Source organism: Furipterus horrens, unplaced genomic scaffold, assembly GCF_987537825.1.
Source record: "Furipterus horrens unplaced genomic scaffold, mFurHor1.1.pri manual_scaffold_10, whole genome shotgun sequence".
Classification (NCBI taxonomy): domain Eukaryota; kingdom Metazoa; phylum Chordata; class Mammalia; order Chiroptera; family Furipteridae; genus Furipterus; species Furipterus horrens.
The window spans coordinates 88,908,141-88,923,615 of record NW_028327180.1 but is presented as its reverse complement, the minus strand read 5'-3'; the positions used below and the strand labels follow the sequence as shown (position 1 = coordinate 88,923,615).

The 15,475-nt window shown below is 43.5% G+C and overlaps 1 protein-coding gene across 3 annotated transcripts in view; it reads left to right on the top strand.

Annotated features, from left to right (window-relative positions):
* The window catches only part of EBF1 (EBF transcription factor 1), a 377,408-nt gene that overhangs the window by 242,269 nt on the left and 119,664 nt on the right, over positions 1-15,475 (top strand). For 2 of the 3 annotated variants that reach the window (XM_090288504.1, XM_090288503.1), the window contains exon 8: positions 6,769-6,910. In XM_090288504.1, the coding sequence (XP_090144630.1) occupies positions 6,769-6,910 (142 nt within the window). The remainder of the gene's footprint in view (positions 1-6,768; positions 6,911-15,475) is intronic. The other variant, XM_090288505.1, reaches the window with a different exon arrangement.

Genomic DNA, 15,475 nt, shown 5'->3' with positions numbered 1-15,475 from the left:
CTCCCTCAAATCCCCACCTTCCCTGTTTCTCCTATTAACACCCTACGTTAATGGGATACAGTTGTTATGGTTGATGCAGTAATATTGATAGGTTATTGCCAACTGAAGTCTATAGTTTATACTAGGATTCGCTCCTTATATTATGTATTCTATGGATTTGGACAAATGCAAGATGCGATGTATCCACCATTGAAGTACCATCTGGAATGTTTCACTGTCCTCAAATGCCCTGTGCTCCACCTGTTCGCCCTTCCCGCCACCTCCCAAACTCCTGACGGCTGCTGACCTTTACGTTCTCACCATAGTTGTGCCATTTCCAGAATGTCATATAGTTGGAATCATACGGTACCTAGCCTTTCCAGATGGGCTTCATTCATTCATCAGTATGCACTGAAAGTCCCTCCATGTCTTCTCATGGCTTGATAGCCCATTTCTTTTTATTGCTGTGTAATAGTCCCTCCTGTAGCTCACCAGTTTTGTATATCCTTTTACCTAGTGAAAGACGTCTTGATTGCTGAGGCCTTTTATTTAGTTGAATTTTTGTTGATATAATTATAGATTCTCACGCAGTTGTATGGAATAGTATAGAGTGATCCTGTGCATCCTTTACCTAGTCCTCAATAGTAATATTTTGTAAAACTGTAGTACAATATTACATCATACTGTGTAATTTTATATAGGATATGAACATTGATGTATCTAGCCATATTACTCAAATTTCTCTAGGTTTTTCTTGTAGTTGTATGTGTGTGTTTAGTTCTTTAAAATTTTATGATGTGTGGGTTTGTGTATCAGTCACCACAGTCAAGATATTGGGCATTTCTATCACCACCAGGACCCCTCTGTTATCTTTTATGGCAGACACATCCACCTTCTGTCTGACCCTAACCCTTGGCAAACACTAATCTGTTCTCCATTTCTGAAATGTTGTTAATTCAGGAATGTTAAGGAAATAGAACCATGCCATGTATTCTTTTGCTATAGCTGCTGTAAAAAAATACCACACACTGGGTAGCTTAGAGAGGGAAATTTATTTTCTTGCAGTTTGGGAGGCTAGAAGTCCAAGATCAAGGTACGAGTGAGGCTGGTTCTCTCTGAGGCCACTTTCCTGGGGTTGCAGATGTCACCTTGTCACTGTCCTCACGTGGTCTCTCCTCTGTGCCCTCACACCACTGGTGTTGTGGGTCCAAACTTCTTCTGACACCACTCAGACGGGATTAGGGCCCACGTTAACTTAATCACCTTTCTAAAGGCTCTTTTTCCAAATATATTCACATTCTGAGGTACTGGGAGTTAGGACTTCAACATACGAGGTGTTTTTTGTGGGAGAAGGAGTGGGCGGGCGGTGCAGGGAACACACTCCAGTCCATAATATGCAATAGGGAACCTTTGACATTGGCCTTTTTCACTTGGCACAGTTCTCTGGAGATTCATCCAGACGTTTCAATAGGTTGCTTTTTTTCTTTTCCCTGAGTATTATTTTATGGGATGCTGCACAATGCCTTTTTATTTCATGCACGTAAAGCCAGTGCATTTAATGCCTTATATTAGGGGCCTCAAATTAATGCAAACATAGAACAAGCTAAAGCCAGAGATCGGGAAGCCATAGAAAGACCACCTTGAACCTTAATTCCCTTGCACCGAGTTACCGTATATCAGCATTGAAAGCCAAGATTTATGGTTTTTTTAAATAGTCATTTAGAATTAACTTAAGTGATTATTTTTTGGAGGGAGTACTTAGCACCAAGATAGTCTACATTTAAACATTAAAGGTATTTTTATGGTCTGATCTTTCCCATGATGCCATATTTGTTGTAGGAATGTTTAACAATACAGATCTCAACTCTTTTTGGTGGCTTCAGTCAGAACCCCATCTCTCACGTGAGCTGCTACTTCTGTCAGTGTGATCCTCCCCCCGTGACAGAACGTGGCTGCTGCGTGTCTTTGACATGCCTCATGGATCTCAGATAATACAATTGGGACCTCCATGGTCTTCTGATATGAGGGGAGAGGGGTAGCCTGAGGAATGAGGGTAGGGAAATGCTAACCAGCAACAAAGCTCCCAGGAATCCTCCTTCCTGTGAAACATTGGAGACTCTAGACTGACTTGATAAGATGTCTGATTCAAAGCAACAAGAGTTCATTGGGTTCCAGGCCTGGCGTGTAACAGGCTAAGATGCAGAGGGGTTCTGGAAAGCAAAATTACAAAAATCAGTGAAATGTGCGATTCACAGGAGGCCTGGATTATATAATTATGTGTTGTGAGGCCAAAGGTCTTTAAAATTGTTTCATTGTGAGGCTGATAAAGCAGTGAACATAGAAGAAATAATTTCTGGGTCTTCTTATTTAAAATAGCAGTTTCTGCTGGGTCCTGGTTATGGTTATCAGCCCCACACATTCCCTAGAACTTTTTGTTGCTCCTCACTAACATCTTACCAGCAACAAACAGCTATACAAGTTTGTTTGTAATGTTTGTGGCGTGCTCAGTATGAACAAGGAGCAACTCTAGGCATTTTGAATAATGTCGTGGGTTAGGTATATTATTATTTCCCTGTAAGACTCAGGACACTGGGGCCTAGAGAGGCTAAGTTAACCTGGTTGAAGTCACATCAACCAGAAAAACTGGAGAATCAAGAATCAAAAATTCTGTGTTGACTTTTTTCCCCAATTCTAAATAGAGGAGAGTAAATAGTAAAAATAATAACCTTTAGGAATATCTAGATCCAGGAGATAGCAGAGAAGATTCTGAACCGCCGAAATGAGCCAAGAGATTGACAATGTCGGTGTAAAATCCCCAAAGTCCATGGGTAGCTGCAGACTTCTCCTCTGTCCTTTTTTATTCCCTCACACTGAGTACCTGCACTTGGAGGGCTGAACCAGCTGGAACACACTGGATGTGCATCAGCTTTATTAAAACATTATGCCCTCCTCCCAAATAGAAACTTTATTCCAAAAAACATACCTATACATGACCCTACCCATATCCACTTAAACTAATATTTATTTCAGGTGATACAACTTGGGCATCCTAGTGAATAAATTGGAACCATTTATTTCAAAATGATTCTGCAACAGCACTGGCCCACCAGAATATTCTGCAGTGATAGACATGTTCTGCTTCTGCTGTCTCCACTCTAATAGCCTCTGGCCCCTGGGCCACTTGAAAGTGACCATGGAGACTCAGGAACAATGGCCTTTTAAATTATACTTAAATGGTTTACATTTAAATGGCCCTATGTGTGGTTACTGTATGGGACCATGCAATTCTAGAGACTAAAGATTTAATCCTGATGGATATCCTAACATTCTCAACATACCTGGTCCTCACATTCCCTTCCTGGCTTTCTCTGGGCAGAAGAAGGAAGAAATGGGTAGAGAGGGAAGGGGTGGTCGAGCGCACACGTAAAATCATTTTCCATGTTTATCTGTCCCAAAATCAAGCTGTGCTTTGTTGACAAAATTTGGGAAGGTTGAAGAGTTGGCAGGCCCGCCTGTCCCTTTGCCTGCATGAACATGTCAGCACCTCATTAATCTTGTGTTAAACTGTGAAGGCCCTTTTCCCTCCTACCATGGGCCTATTTTTTAAAGGACACTTTGGTGCCCTTTTGCATTTCGCAGTTAGATTTATAAAATTTACAACGTGTTCCGTGGATTAATTTAAGCATATATTTTCCTTAAATATAGCCTGATCATTTCCAAGTTGGAAGGAGAGAAATCATTTTGGGGTTAGGGAAGTTAAAATGTGTCATGAGTCTTTGAGGAATATAGTTAATGTTTATTTTTTTAAAATTAAAAGCGTGAGGAGTCTTTGTGTTATCTTTCCCCAATTTTTATTAGTCTCTCAAGGAAATGATTTTTGTCACACATGCGGTCTTGGCGATCCTTTTCTTTCCAAGAAAAAGACATAGAGGGTGGAGTATTTTTTCCCCTTAACAGTGTTTGTCATTTTTGTTCAATGTGAGAATTAGACGAAAATGTCTTTAAATGATACTGAATATTTTAAGCCTTAAGCCTGTAGTGAGTACTTTGTCTTCCAGGTGCATGGTGATGAATTGTTATTGCTTTTTTTACCCTTCAGACAGACATCTAGAATAACCACTCTCTGTATTTCCTGACACTGGAAACAGTTACCGTTTGGATTCCTTTTATAGTTTCTTATGCTAACGACTCCAGTGACCACTCACTTGTGGTCTCGTAGTAAATCAAAATTTCTTTGAAAGACCCAGCTCTGTTATATAATTGTAGATGTCCCACAGAGTCATCTCCCTAACTAAAAAGAAAAGCAAGTTTCCTTGGCCTCAAATAATATGGACTCTGTCACCAAACATAATAGTCTTCGAAAATAAAAGAATAGACCATTTTCTTTTCTTCCTCCTCTTCCTCCTCCTCCTCCGCCTCCTCTTAAAGTAGCCTACAGCTGGTGAGACCTACACACAAGCTCTGGGGTGTGTCAGATCTGGTTGGTCGATCAGGAGGAAAGAGAAGAACCGCTCCGCAGCCTGGTCCTTCAGACTTACCTCCTCTCGTGGATGACCTGCCCTAGCTGGACAGTGACAGGGGAGAATGCTTTCTGTTGTTTACTTTGCATTTTAATAAAATAGAGTTAAAAAATAAAATCAGGGGGGGTGGCCCAGCTCCTGCTGGGAGTTGAGGTGAGGACCCAGCGGGAGGATTTAGGGGATCCTTGGAAGCCCTTCGTGCAGTCACCCTGGGCAGCAGGGTGACCGCAGCCCTGTGTCCTCGCGTCTGCATCTGGGTATGAGAGAGCCTGGGAGATTGGTGTAAGGAGCAGAGCCTCAGGTGGGCAGAAGTGAGGGTCTAGAACAGCGGTTCTCAGCCTGTGGGTCGCGACCCCTTTGGAGGTCGAACGACCCTTTCACAGGGGTCGCCTAAGACCATCGGAAAACACATATATCATTACATATTGTTTTTGTGATTCATCACTATGCTTTAGTTATGGCTGGGGGTCCCCACAACATGAGGAACTGTATTAAAGGGCCGCGGCATTAGGAAGGTTGAGAACCACTGGTCTAGAAGAAAAAAAAATCAACCAAATCCAATCAGCCCTACCCTGTGATTCTATCAGGAGCAGCTTGTTTGAAGCCTGCAATTCCTTGCCATCTTCTAGGCGGGGGCCAGGGGCCAGGGGCTGCGAGGAGGAGGAAATCAGCCATATCTTGTCAGGATGCTTTTGGGTCAAAGTGGGGAACGGGGGAACTTTTCAGTTTGGCAGGTGTTGGTCGGGTAGGGGGCCACAAAGGGGCCACTTTGTCAGGCAAGGCCGACAATTTGCAGGCACAGGCCAAGGACCAGCGTTTTCCCCTCTGCCCGACTCAGGTGACGAAACTGTGTGTGGCGTTGCCCAAGGCTCTGGGATTCAGTGCCCCCTTTGGCCCACTCGGAGGGAAAGCTTCCTCAGAAACTGGGGCTTCAGGATGTGCCAATCCTTGCAGAGCATTTCACCTCTACAGAGGCGAATGCCTCTCAAACCAAAGAACAATTAAAGCATGAGTCTTTTCCAAGCAACTGGGGAATTGAGCAAAATAAATCAGAAATCCTCAGCCTTGGCTCTGGAGGATCGCCTCATTATGAGAGCAGATCTATTAGCCCTCTTGCCATTGTCTTTCATTTCTCAAGTGAGGTGATTCTAATTAAATTAATCTGCATGCCAATCTATCGGTGATCAATCAAAGAGCCCGAGGTCCCTCCTATGCTGCAGGGCGCTTGCGGCTGACAGGGGCTGATAATGGAGGAAGAAATAAACTGTCGAGCAAAGTTAATTAGTCAACATAATAGGTGGATTAAACGGGAGCTGGCTGATTGCTGTTTCCCGTGTCAAAGCACGAGGTGGGAGCTGAAGCTGCAATTACAGACAATTATTATATTTGGTTGTAAGAGGTCACATGAATAAACATATCTCTGTGGGTTTCAGTTTTAATCCTCTTCCCCGTTTAATATAAGGAGAAGTGTAGGTCATTTCTTCTCATTGTTTTAGCGAAAATTCTCTGAGAAAACACCTTGGCCGTGTCCCTTCTGGCAAACTTGAGTTCAGAGTCAGTTTTTGAGGCAGCCAGGGTATCTGAATTGTACCTTGGACCAGTGCCACCAATTTTTGGGCTTTGAAACACAGATCTAAGAGCCTTACTGAGCAGGGATATTTTGGGGGAGTGGTGATGGTGGTGGTGGTGATGGTGGCGGGGGGGGGGGGCTTCGGTACAATTAACCAAAGTAACATGGGAAGAAAAAAGTACAAGAAACCCCCAAAAAGACAGCCAGGAGAGAAAGCCACATCCCAGCTCCCACTGAAGCCTCTCTTTCATTTCTCTGCCCTCTTAACTCTGACACATTGGGGGTGGGAGGCAAGGGGGATATTTTAAAGATTCAAAAGATTTTTTATTTGCATGATCAACTGTGATATCTACTTCAGTGTCTAAACTGAAGGGTAATTTAGGTGAAACACAACCACCCTTGTGTAAAAAAATATGCTAATAAAGATCCTCTTGTTAAAATTATGGTTAACAGTGTACCTTCTGCTGTATAACTATAAACTGTGCAATTTTACTTAAAACTGCATCAAAAGCGTTCCATGCCAAAGACCCACTCATCAATAGCTCCTCTTGTTAGACTTGTACAACATAAGCACCAGTTATTATGTGAAATAGCTATGCAATTTTCTTCAGCTCTCAGCTGTTATTTATTTAACTTGAGTTTATTGCCCTCCATGCTTTTACATTAAAATGTTCATTCATTTCTCTCTTCCGTCTCCAGGTCGTGGTGTCTACGACAGTCAATGTGGATGGCCATGTCCTGGCGGTCTCTGATAACATGTTTGTCCACAATAACTCCAAGCACGGGCGGAGGGCTAGGCGTCTTGACCCCTCGGAAGGTACGCCCTCTTATCTGGAACATGGTAGGCGAATCATTTTCATTGGTTGGCATTGCTCCTTTTAACTGTGAATTTATTTGGGTACTTTCTTCCAACTCCACCCCATTTGCTACCTCATTTCAAAGGTCAGATGTCCAGCCCTAGAATATTGATGCTGAGTAGTTAAAGGCAGGAAGGTATCTTTGAGTCCTGTCCTTTCTTGTTGCAAGTTTTCTACCCTGGAAATGGCTGGTGTATTTTTCCTTTTTGTTGAGAGACAGAGGGATACCGGGACCACTGCTTTATGTTAAGCTGCCACTTGACTGACAAATAAAGACCAAAACAGGATAAGAAAAATCAGGATACATTTTGAGCTTACAATTCACTTGTTTTCTCCTTACACTCCTGTTGGTGTATCTCTGTGACTACATATATAATTTCATTTGGAGATAAAATTCAAAGTCTAGGTTGGAGGCACTTTCTGAATATGAAGCCCTAAACTAAGTGTTCTTCCCCTGCCCCATGCAGACCCCTCCCCTCATCACCACATGGTAGAAGAGCCTGCTTTCTCGCAGTAGACTTTGGTGGGAGAAATCACCAAATTTGTCTTGATTTTATGGCTAATCAGTTGTACATATAAGAGGACTGGCAGAAACCAGATAAAAGTTTGAATAAAGAAAAGCGAATGCCATTCGAAAGAACCAAGGCCCAATTGAGTGAATGTCTGAATGTTTTAGAGCTATATGTACATGTAACGTATGAGTCCATACTTCCATCAGGCCATCTAGCCATTATCGATGCATTATCCATTATTTATCTGTCCATCCATCCATCCATCCATCCTTCCCTCTGTCCGTCTATCCATCCCTCTGTCTATCCATCCATCCATCCCTCTGTCCATCCATCCATCCCTCTGTCCATTCATCCATCCATCCATCCATCCATCCATCCATCAATGTACCCATCTTTCATCCATCTATCCAAGAAATAGTAAATGAGTCTACTGGATACCAGATCACCGTACTAGATTTTCTCCAATCTCCTTAAATCAAACTCTTAACTCATTTTCCTACTTCACTTTCCAGTTTGCTGGGTCAGCAGGATTCTTATTAAAACACTACCATACACATTAACACCCGATGGCCTGATTTTTTTGGATGGGCCACGAGCAGTCCATGATGTAGTTCTTAAGGTAGAAAATTCCCTTTCTTGCCAGCATCCCAATTTAATGAACAAGCCGCTATCATCATTTTTTTGCCTGATTTTTGTGTGTGTGTGCTTAAGGAATACACAAACTGTACTTTTTATTAATTAGCTGGATGTAACACTCTTAGAAGGGCTTCTTCACCACATCCAGCTTTACAGTCTTTTTAAGGTAAACCATCATCTTTCAAAAGCTGCTGCTTTATGGTTTCATTAGTGCTAAGATGGATGGATATTACTTTTTGCAGGAGGCCATTTGAAACACTACTTGTTCATGATTATACTCACAGTTCCATTTCTGTACTTAAAATTATTCTGATTCTCACTTTACAGTAATACTGCCTTTTTAATACCGTCAGCGTCACTTAAGCCATTGCATGACTGGAGATGTTTAGGTGAAAGGAAGAAGGAAAAGACAGGAAAATATTCATTGGGCATAATTTGGAGAACGCTGGCTTAAAAGCTGAAGTCTTGATTTTGGCTGTCACTGGTTTGTTATTGTCCTGTCTGGGGACACACTTGACTGTCACTTTGAAATGTGCCAGTCATGGGTTCACTGTTTCAAAATGTACTCCAAGTGCAGACCTCACTCAGCTCGTACTCCTGCCCTTGGGAAGCTGGGGAGAGAGCACGTGATGCCAGGCCAATCATCCCTCCATCAAAGAAACCCAACACAAGCCAACAAAAGCAACCAGTTAGAAAGGACACCTTTCGGCATGGAGGTCAGGGACATTATTTTGCAACATGATATGTTGGAAAAAGTCTTTATCGTTGGAGACAGGAAACATAAATTCAATGTGTAGTTTTACCTCTACCCTTTGTGTGACCTTGGACAAGTCAACTTACCTTTTGGGATCCTTAGTTTTCTTATTGGCAAAACAAAGGTGGGGATCAGCAGGGCGAGGGAGGGGGTAAAACTGTGTACCTTGGCTGAGGGCTGGTCACAAACAGAGGGGAAGTGGGCTGGGTGGAGACTGCGGAACGAGGGCTAGTTCATGCTCTGCCGCCCCAGCCTCAGGCCGTTGTCATCAAGGGGAGGGAAAGCCCAGTGGGGCCACACGTTCCATTTTGGCAAGAATTAAAACTCTCCTAATTTTTAATTGTTGGTAACTAATCACAATATGTTTAATCCCTGAAGAGATGGGGGAGGGGGAGTCACTTAGGAGGAACAGAGCCTTGGGCCAACAATTTGCAGTTTCTAAGCTTCCTCCCAGCTGAAATATTCTCGCGTCTAGGTGTACATACCACTATTTCAATTGCAGTATCACATTAGTCTAAAATTTAAAGACAACATGTTATTCCTCTCCTCCAGTTTACCAGTCCACAAGTGACCGTTAGCATATTATTCAAGAAAATGATGACATTTCACTATTAATGGTTAATCATTACTGGAGATGCAGGCATGTCAGCGAGGGGGCCTCCCTCTCTCCAAAGCCTTACTTCCCTTCTCTCTAGAAAAATAAAAGGGTAGATACTTCTTTCAGGTTCTTAGTAAGGATGGTAACATGGAAATCTTGCTTCTCTGTAGAATCAACCAACCAACTGCACATAACCACCCACTCATGTAGACACTTCAAGCTGATAGCTACATAAATATCTGCTCAGTAAAGGGTGACTCTGGGCTCTTTCATCAGTGATGCTAATTCATGTTGATTTGGGGTATGGTGGTGCTTTACCTTGCCCTTGAAAAAGCCTACGTGAAATTGCCCTTTTTAAGACATACAGAACCACGTGCCCCCTCGTCCCCTCAACTCCCATACCCTTACCTCCAACTGCTACTGCACAGTGAGACTGCCAAATGTTTTCACCTCTTAGGTGACCTGTAGGAGCCTTCGTTTTCCCTCGTTCTGGGCTTTTTTACCACCTCATTTACAGGTAGCCTAAATTATTTTGAGCTGCTCGGCACGTCTCTATTTATATCCTGCTTGTCAGACATTTGGAGGAAAGTTCCCTTTTGTGGCTCAATCTTTCTGTGTCTAAGAGCAATAGAGACCATGCTTGACATTCATGCAGTTCCCCTGTGTGACCCACAGACTCACAAACCTTGGTGCTCAAATAACCATCCCTGTATTTCAAGTAGGAGCGTGGACAAAGGCAAATTTACCTCCTAGAATCCTGTGTGATCCAAAGAGGGTGCCTCCCTGCATGCTGTAGTTCATGGTAATTGAACTGCCCTATTTTTTCTTCATTCATAAATACTGAGATTTTCTTTGGCTGGGTATTTATAGGAGAGTTTAGGCTAGTGAGGTTTTCTCTTTAAGCAATAGCTTTACGGAAGATGTGCAGTTGAGGGGAGAGGCAGCCTCAGAACGTAATTGCTGTCAGGGTTTCAATTTTTGAAAAAGCATAGGCACAGGGCCAAGGACACTGAATTGTCACCAACCCCCCACAATAATGTACAGCTCTGGCTTGCGTGCCCATCCTATCTTCCTCCTGTCTCTTAGGCACATCCCTGGGACTGTGTGCTGGGGATCGTCACAAGGCTTGGGGAGTGTTAACACTGTCACTGTTCTGAGTTTCAGGTTGTGTTTACTGGAGTTCAAGTCCAATTGTGGCATCAGTTTCTCTTATTTTTTCCCTCGTGGCAAAATGTGGTAGCCTCACAAAGCTGTAGTGCGGAGACCCTGTCAGCTTGCCTGTGCTAACACTTTATTATCTAATGATCTAATATGCAACAAGGCAGAGAGCCGGTGCTCATCATCCTGACATAGAACGCCGGGAGAAGTGACTAAACTACTTTATGTACCATTAGCGCTAGCAGCTTGGTGAACTCACCGCAGCGTTTATGCAAATGCCCGTGAATACACTCCAGTGGCTTTGTCAGGAAGCTGTCTGATGAGCAGTTTAAATGCTCATATTTTAGGGGACTTTTTTTAGTTTGATGTGCGTGTGTTTTTCTCCCTCCCTCCTTTTTCTTCCCTCCACTCCTCCCCACTCCCCCACCTTTTTGGACTCTTGAAGGCCCTTCCCTGATCACTGGGGAAGTCTGAGCAAGTGGGGAGCTCAGTCTGACATCAGCAGGTGCCGCTGTCCCAGAGTGGGGTGAAGGCCCCAATCTGTTGTTCTTCAGATTTAGGGGTATTTGGTAGTGCTATGAATTTGTACAATCTTCATATTTATTTGAAAAGTCAGTAGAGCTATTATGAATCAAGAGTTTTTAGAAGATGGATGTTTTAATGTTTATGAGTTCTGACCTGAGCTCCTATTTGGTTTCTTGGCTTAACTATAGATGCTTTAAAACACCCTCGCTTTTTAACAATGGAAATTTAGCTTTTGTGGGCCTTGGGTACGAATGAATTAAATTTCCCTTCAAAGTAATTATACGGATTGAGATGTGAAGTATAAATGTGCCAGGATCCCAAAATAAGTCAAATCAAAACAAAAGTGGGGTTTGGTCAAACTAAAACTACTCTGTAGAAGAAAGAGCAGTGAAAAGAATCACCGGGCCCCTCTTGCTGTAATAACAGCGTTAAAGGAATGGAGTCAAATTTTCCCCAGCACCCGTCAGCGCTGACCTCTCCACTGCAGTGCTCCTCCAGCTGTCCCTGACAATATGGTGTTATTCTTGCTCTTTAGCATTTGACCTTCTTTAATCCTTTTGCTGCAGACAGAAGCCGTGTTTGCTTCCGTTGGTTGCCCCTGGGTATGCAGGCCCATTGCCTCCCGGTGCCCAGCTGCACTTCGGTTTGTTGTTTTATGGACCCGTGGAGAAAGATGGCTCAGGCTTGGGGGGCGTACGCCTTGAGAGACAGCACAGAGCCTCCAAGAGAAAGGAGAGCCTCCTCTTCTCCCCTCTGTGTAATGAGGCCCTAAGACATGGCCAGTAAATATCAGGTGAACCTGTTAGAAGTGGGCTCAAGCTGGAGAGCTGGAGAGCTGCATTCTGGTCCCGACTCTGCCTTTAGCTGTGTGATCCTGGGAAGGCCGCTTGGCTTTAGTGGCCTCAGTCTTGTATGTTTTCAAGGAGACACTGTGCCTGTCTTTTTGGTGCTCTAACGAGCATTCACACATGTCTCCCCGAGTCTGGCATCTACTTCAGGAGGTGCCTTTGGAGAAACAGCGCTTCAGGGGAACAGAGAAATCCACTGGCTGTTCCTAGTCTCGCCTTCCCTTGGATCTTCAGCCCAGGAATAAGGGGTCAGTACAGTGGACTTTAAATCACGCCTTCTTCCCTGCATTTACCTAAGCCTCCCCTGCGTGCCAAACACTACGCTAGGTACAGTACCCCAAGGCAGACACAGTCCCTCTCTTCACAGAATTTATGATCTAAATAGAGACAAAACTTACAACTCACTCGTTACAGTTGTGCGTAAAAGAGGGACCATAAAAGGAGTGAGGAGGAGGGAGGTGTCAGGGAAGCCCTTCCGTGAGGAAATCACATGCATGCCCAACCCTAAAAGATGAATAAGTTTTCACCGGGCCAAGGGGGCAGGTTATACAAAGGCCGCTTTGTTTAAGTGACGTGAAGGAACCAAAAGAGACCGGGATGGCTCCTGTTGCTCCCAGCCACCGGGAGGACAGCTGGAGATGAGGCTGGAGTGGCTCCTGAGGTCTGGGTCCTGGAGGCTCTGGTGGGGGGCAGTAGTGAAATGGTGCGGGGGACCAACCAAGGTGGGCTTTGATGAACTCGGTTTCAATTTCACGAACTGCTGCTGTGTCGCGAAAGCCCAGGGCAAGATTGCTCTGAGTTGCTTATAACTTTGCCCTCCCTGCCTGTCTTTGGATGCTCACCAGGGAGCTGGCTGTGCCTCAGAGCTGCTCCCCCAATCACTTCTCATTCTATCAATAGTCCATGTGTGCAAAATAGAAGGGAAGTCAAACATTGAGAGTTCTTGTTCTAGATGGGTTGGGCTTATTGGTTCGCTTTTCTTTTTCATAATTAGCTTAGAAAGTATTTACCTATTGACTTCTTTTGAACTTGTAGAGACTTACCTTTTTAAGGCCTTTAGACTGCAGTTATTTGACCTATGAAATGTATAGTACCTGTTTGATCCCCGATAATAATAAAATTGGATGAGTGAAAGTAAACTAACATACAGAAAATTAAAATTGGGTGAATGAAAATAAACAAAGAGAAATGCACTCTCCCAAATGTCTCTCTCCTCTGCCACCATGGTCAATGACTGAGTCACAGCTCTTGCTGAGTGAAGAGCCATTGAAGGATGCAAGGCCATCTGATGTATTTCCTAGAGAACTAGAGAGGGGTTGCAGCCTGCTCCCACGCACGTAGCTAGTGTCTGTCAAAATCCATTCAGGGCTTGTTGTACTTGTCCGTGGCATGCTGGCCGGCAAGTGTGGATGCCAGCAGTTGCACAGCTAAATGGTTGCTGGGTTAGACAGGACGTTGGAGGCCTGGGGACCACCCCTGATGCCCATACAATTCAGGTTGGCCTAGGCTTCTAGGGGTCTCTGGGATTCCAAGGATCATGAGAAGGTTGTAAAATCTCTCCAGCTTCCTAGCATAGATGCATCTTCAAAACACAAGGGCTGAGGATGAACAACACAGAGCTTTTACACTTAGTGGTGACGGCCCTTCACGTGACTGGTTTTTGTGCAGAACTCCAGCCAGGCCCCCTTAGGCAGGAGAATTTTGGTGAGGGGCCCAAGTTATGTAGAAGAATTTCAGCAGCATCTTTTGATACTGAAGGTGGCATATTAGATCTTATCAACTGAGCTTCCTCCTTGAGAAAGCGAGACAGATGCACGAACAGAATGTTAAGTTAGGAATATCCAGATGCATCATAAAATAGAGTGTGAAGGCCCCAGATTTTCAAGCATCAAATCAGGCCTTTTTCTTTGAGCAGAGGGGGAGATGTCTTTTGTCTTCCCTTGTGATAGAAGGGATGCGGGAAGAAGTCAAGTTAATGAACAAGTGTGTAAGTGAAGACTGATTTCCAGGGTATCCCCAGAGTGATCCATAAAGCAGCTAACGCCAGATATCCTAAAACGGGGGACTTGGTAGCCTGCAAGCTCTCAGCAGCAGGCAGATTATAGAGTTCATGAGCCACAGGTCGCTGCTGAGTAGGAGATCTGTGTTATCCTTATTTGAATATGACACCACAAACAGCATTATTGACAAAGGAGAAACAGTGCTCAGACTTTGCTGCCATGGGGTATATGTATTATTGTTATTGCTATTATTGTTATTTTTGGACTAATATCAACTATTATTTATGGAGCATTTCCTAATGGGCCAGCACTGTGGTAATTATTTTTATTTACATCATCTTAGCAAATCCTTCCAAATCTAATGAGCTATAATAATTATTAACTATTTTATAAATGAGAAAAGTGGGTTTTAGAGAAGGTCAGTAACTTATTCAAACCCACAAAATTAGTCAGAATTGGAGCTGGACTGGACCCCAGGTCTACCTAACCACATAGCTTTGTGTCACAGTAGAGGAAGAATAATGACAATAAACATTTATTGAACCTTTATGATGCTGGCACATGTCTGCTATAGACACCCCATTATGAGGTGAAGATACTGAAGAGAAAGAGAGGTTAAGTAACTTGCCTAGAGATGCACAGCAAATAAGCAATAGGTTTAGGGTCCAAACCCAGGGTGCCTGACTTCATTCTGTAATTCCTACCACTTGCCATGTCCATTATGTTTCAATTCTTTCCTGTCTCCTATCTCACTGTCCTTATTTCTTCCAGTACAAGGAAGGCACCTATGCTGGGATCTTAAATAGTAGACCTTTCAAAAGTTAGCCCAGAGCATATCTTTTTATTTTTTAATGGGCATACTGTGTATGTTTATGTTTACTGTATAGTTCATTTTCCCTCAGTAACTTCTTTTTCCCATAACAGTACCACATTGTGTTAGTCAAATAAAGAAAATGCTGATTTTATTTGATGACTGGTATGTTGTCGGTGGGGCTGGCAAGGTAAGAAGGAGGCTGGTAATATTTTATTTATTTGCAAGGATCTTCTAACTCATCTCTGTAGAAATCATATGTTGACCATATGGGCTCCCTGGCACGTATGCAAGGTAGAGAAGGAGGCACGCACGCAAAAACTGGGGGATCGTGAGTTAAATGTTACGATGCCAACAGTATCCTTGTTAAGGCACTGAAGGGTTACTAAGCCTCATGCTACAAATAACACAGGAAACTGATACGGATTTTGGGAGGCTGTTTTCTTACATGAATTTCTTGACAAACTCACCAACTATGGGAAATTTCCAGTATCTGGTATTTTGTGTGACCTAATAAATGAGGGAGCCCCACCTAGCTTATTTTAATAAACACAAAGTATGTGAGGGATGGGGTGGGGGAGGAGAAGGATGCTTTCTGCTTTTATTTTGGACAGGAACGGCAGACTTCTTCAAAGCCTAATTTTAAAATCTTATATGTAGTTACAAAAGCATCATCATTCCAGATGGGTTTATTTGCATACTTGATT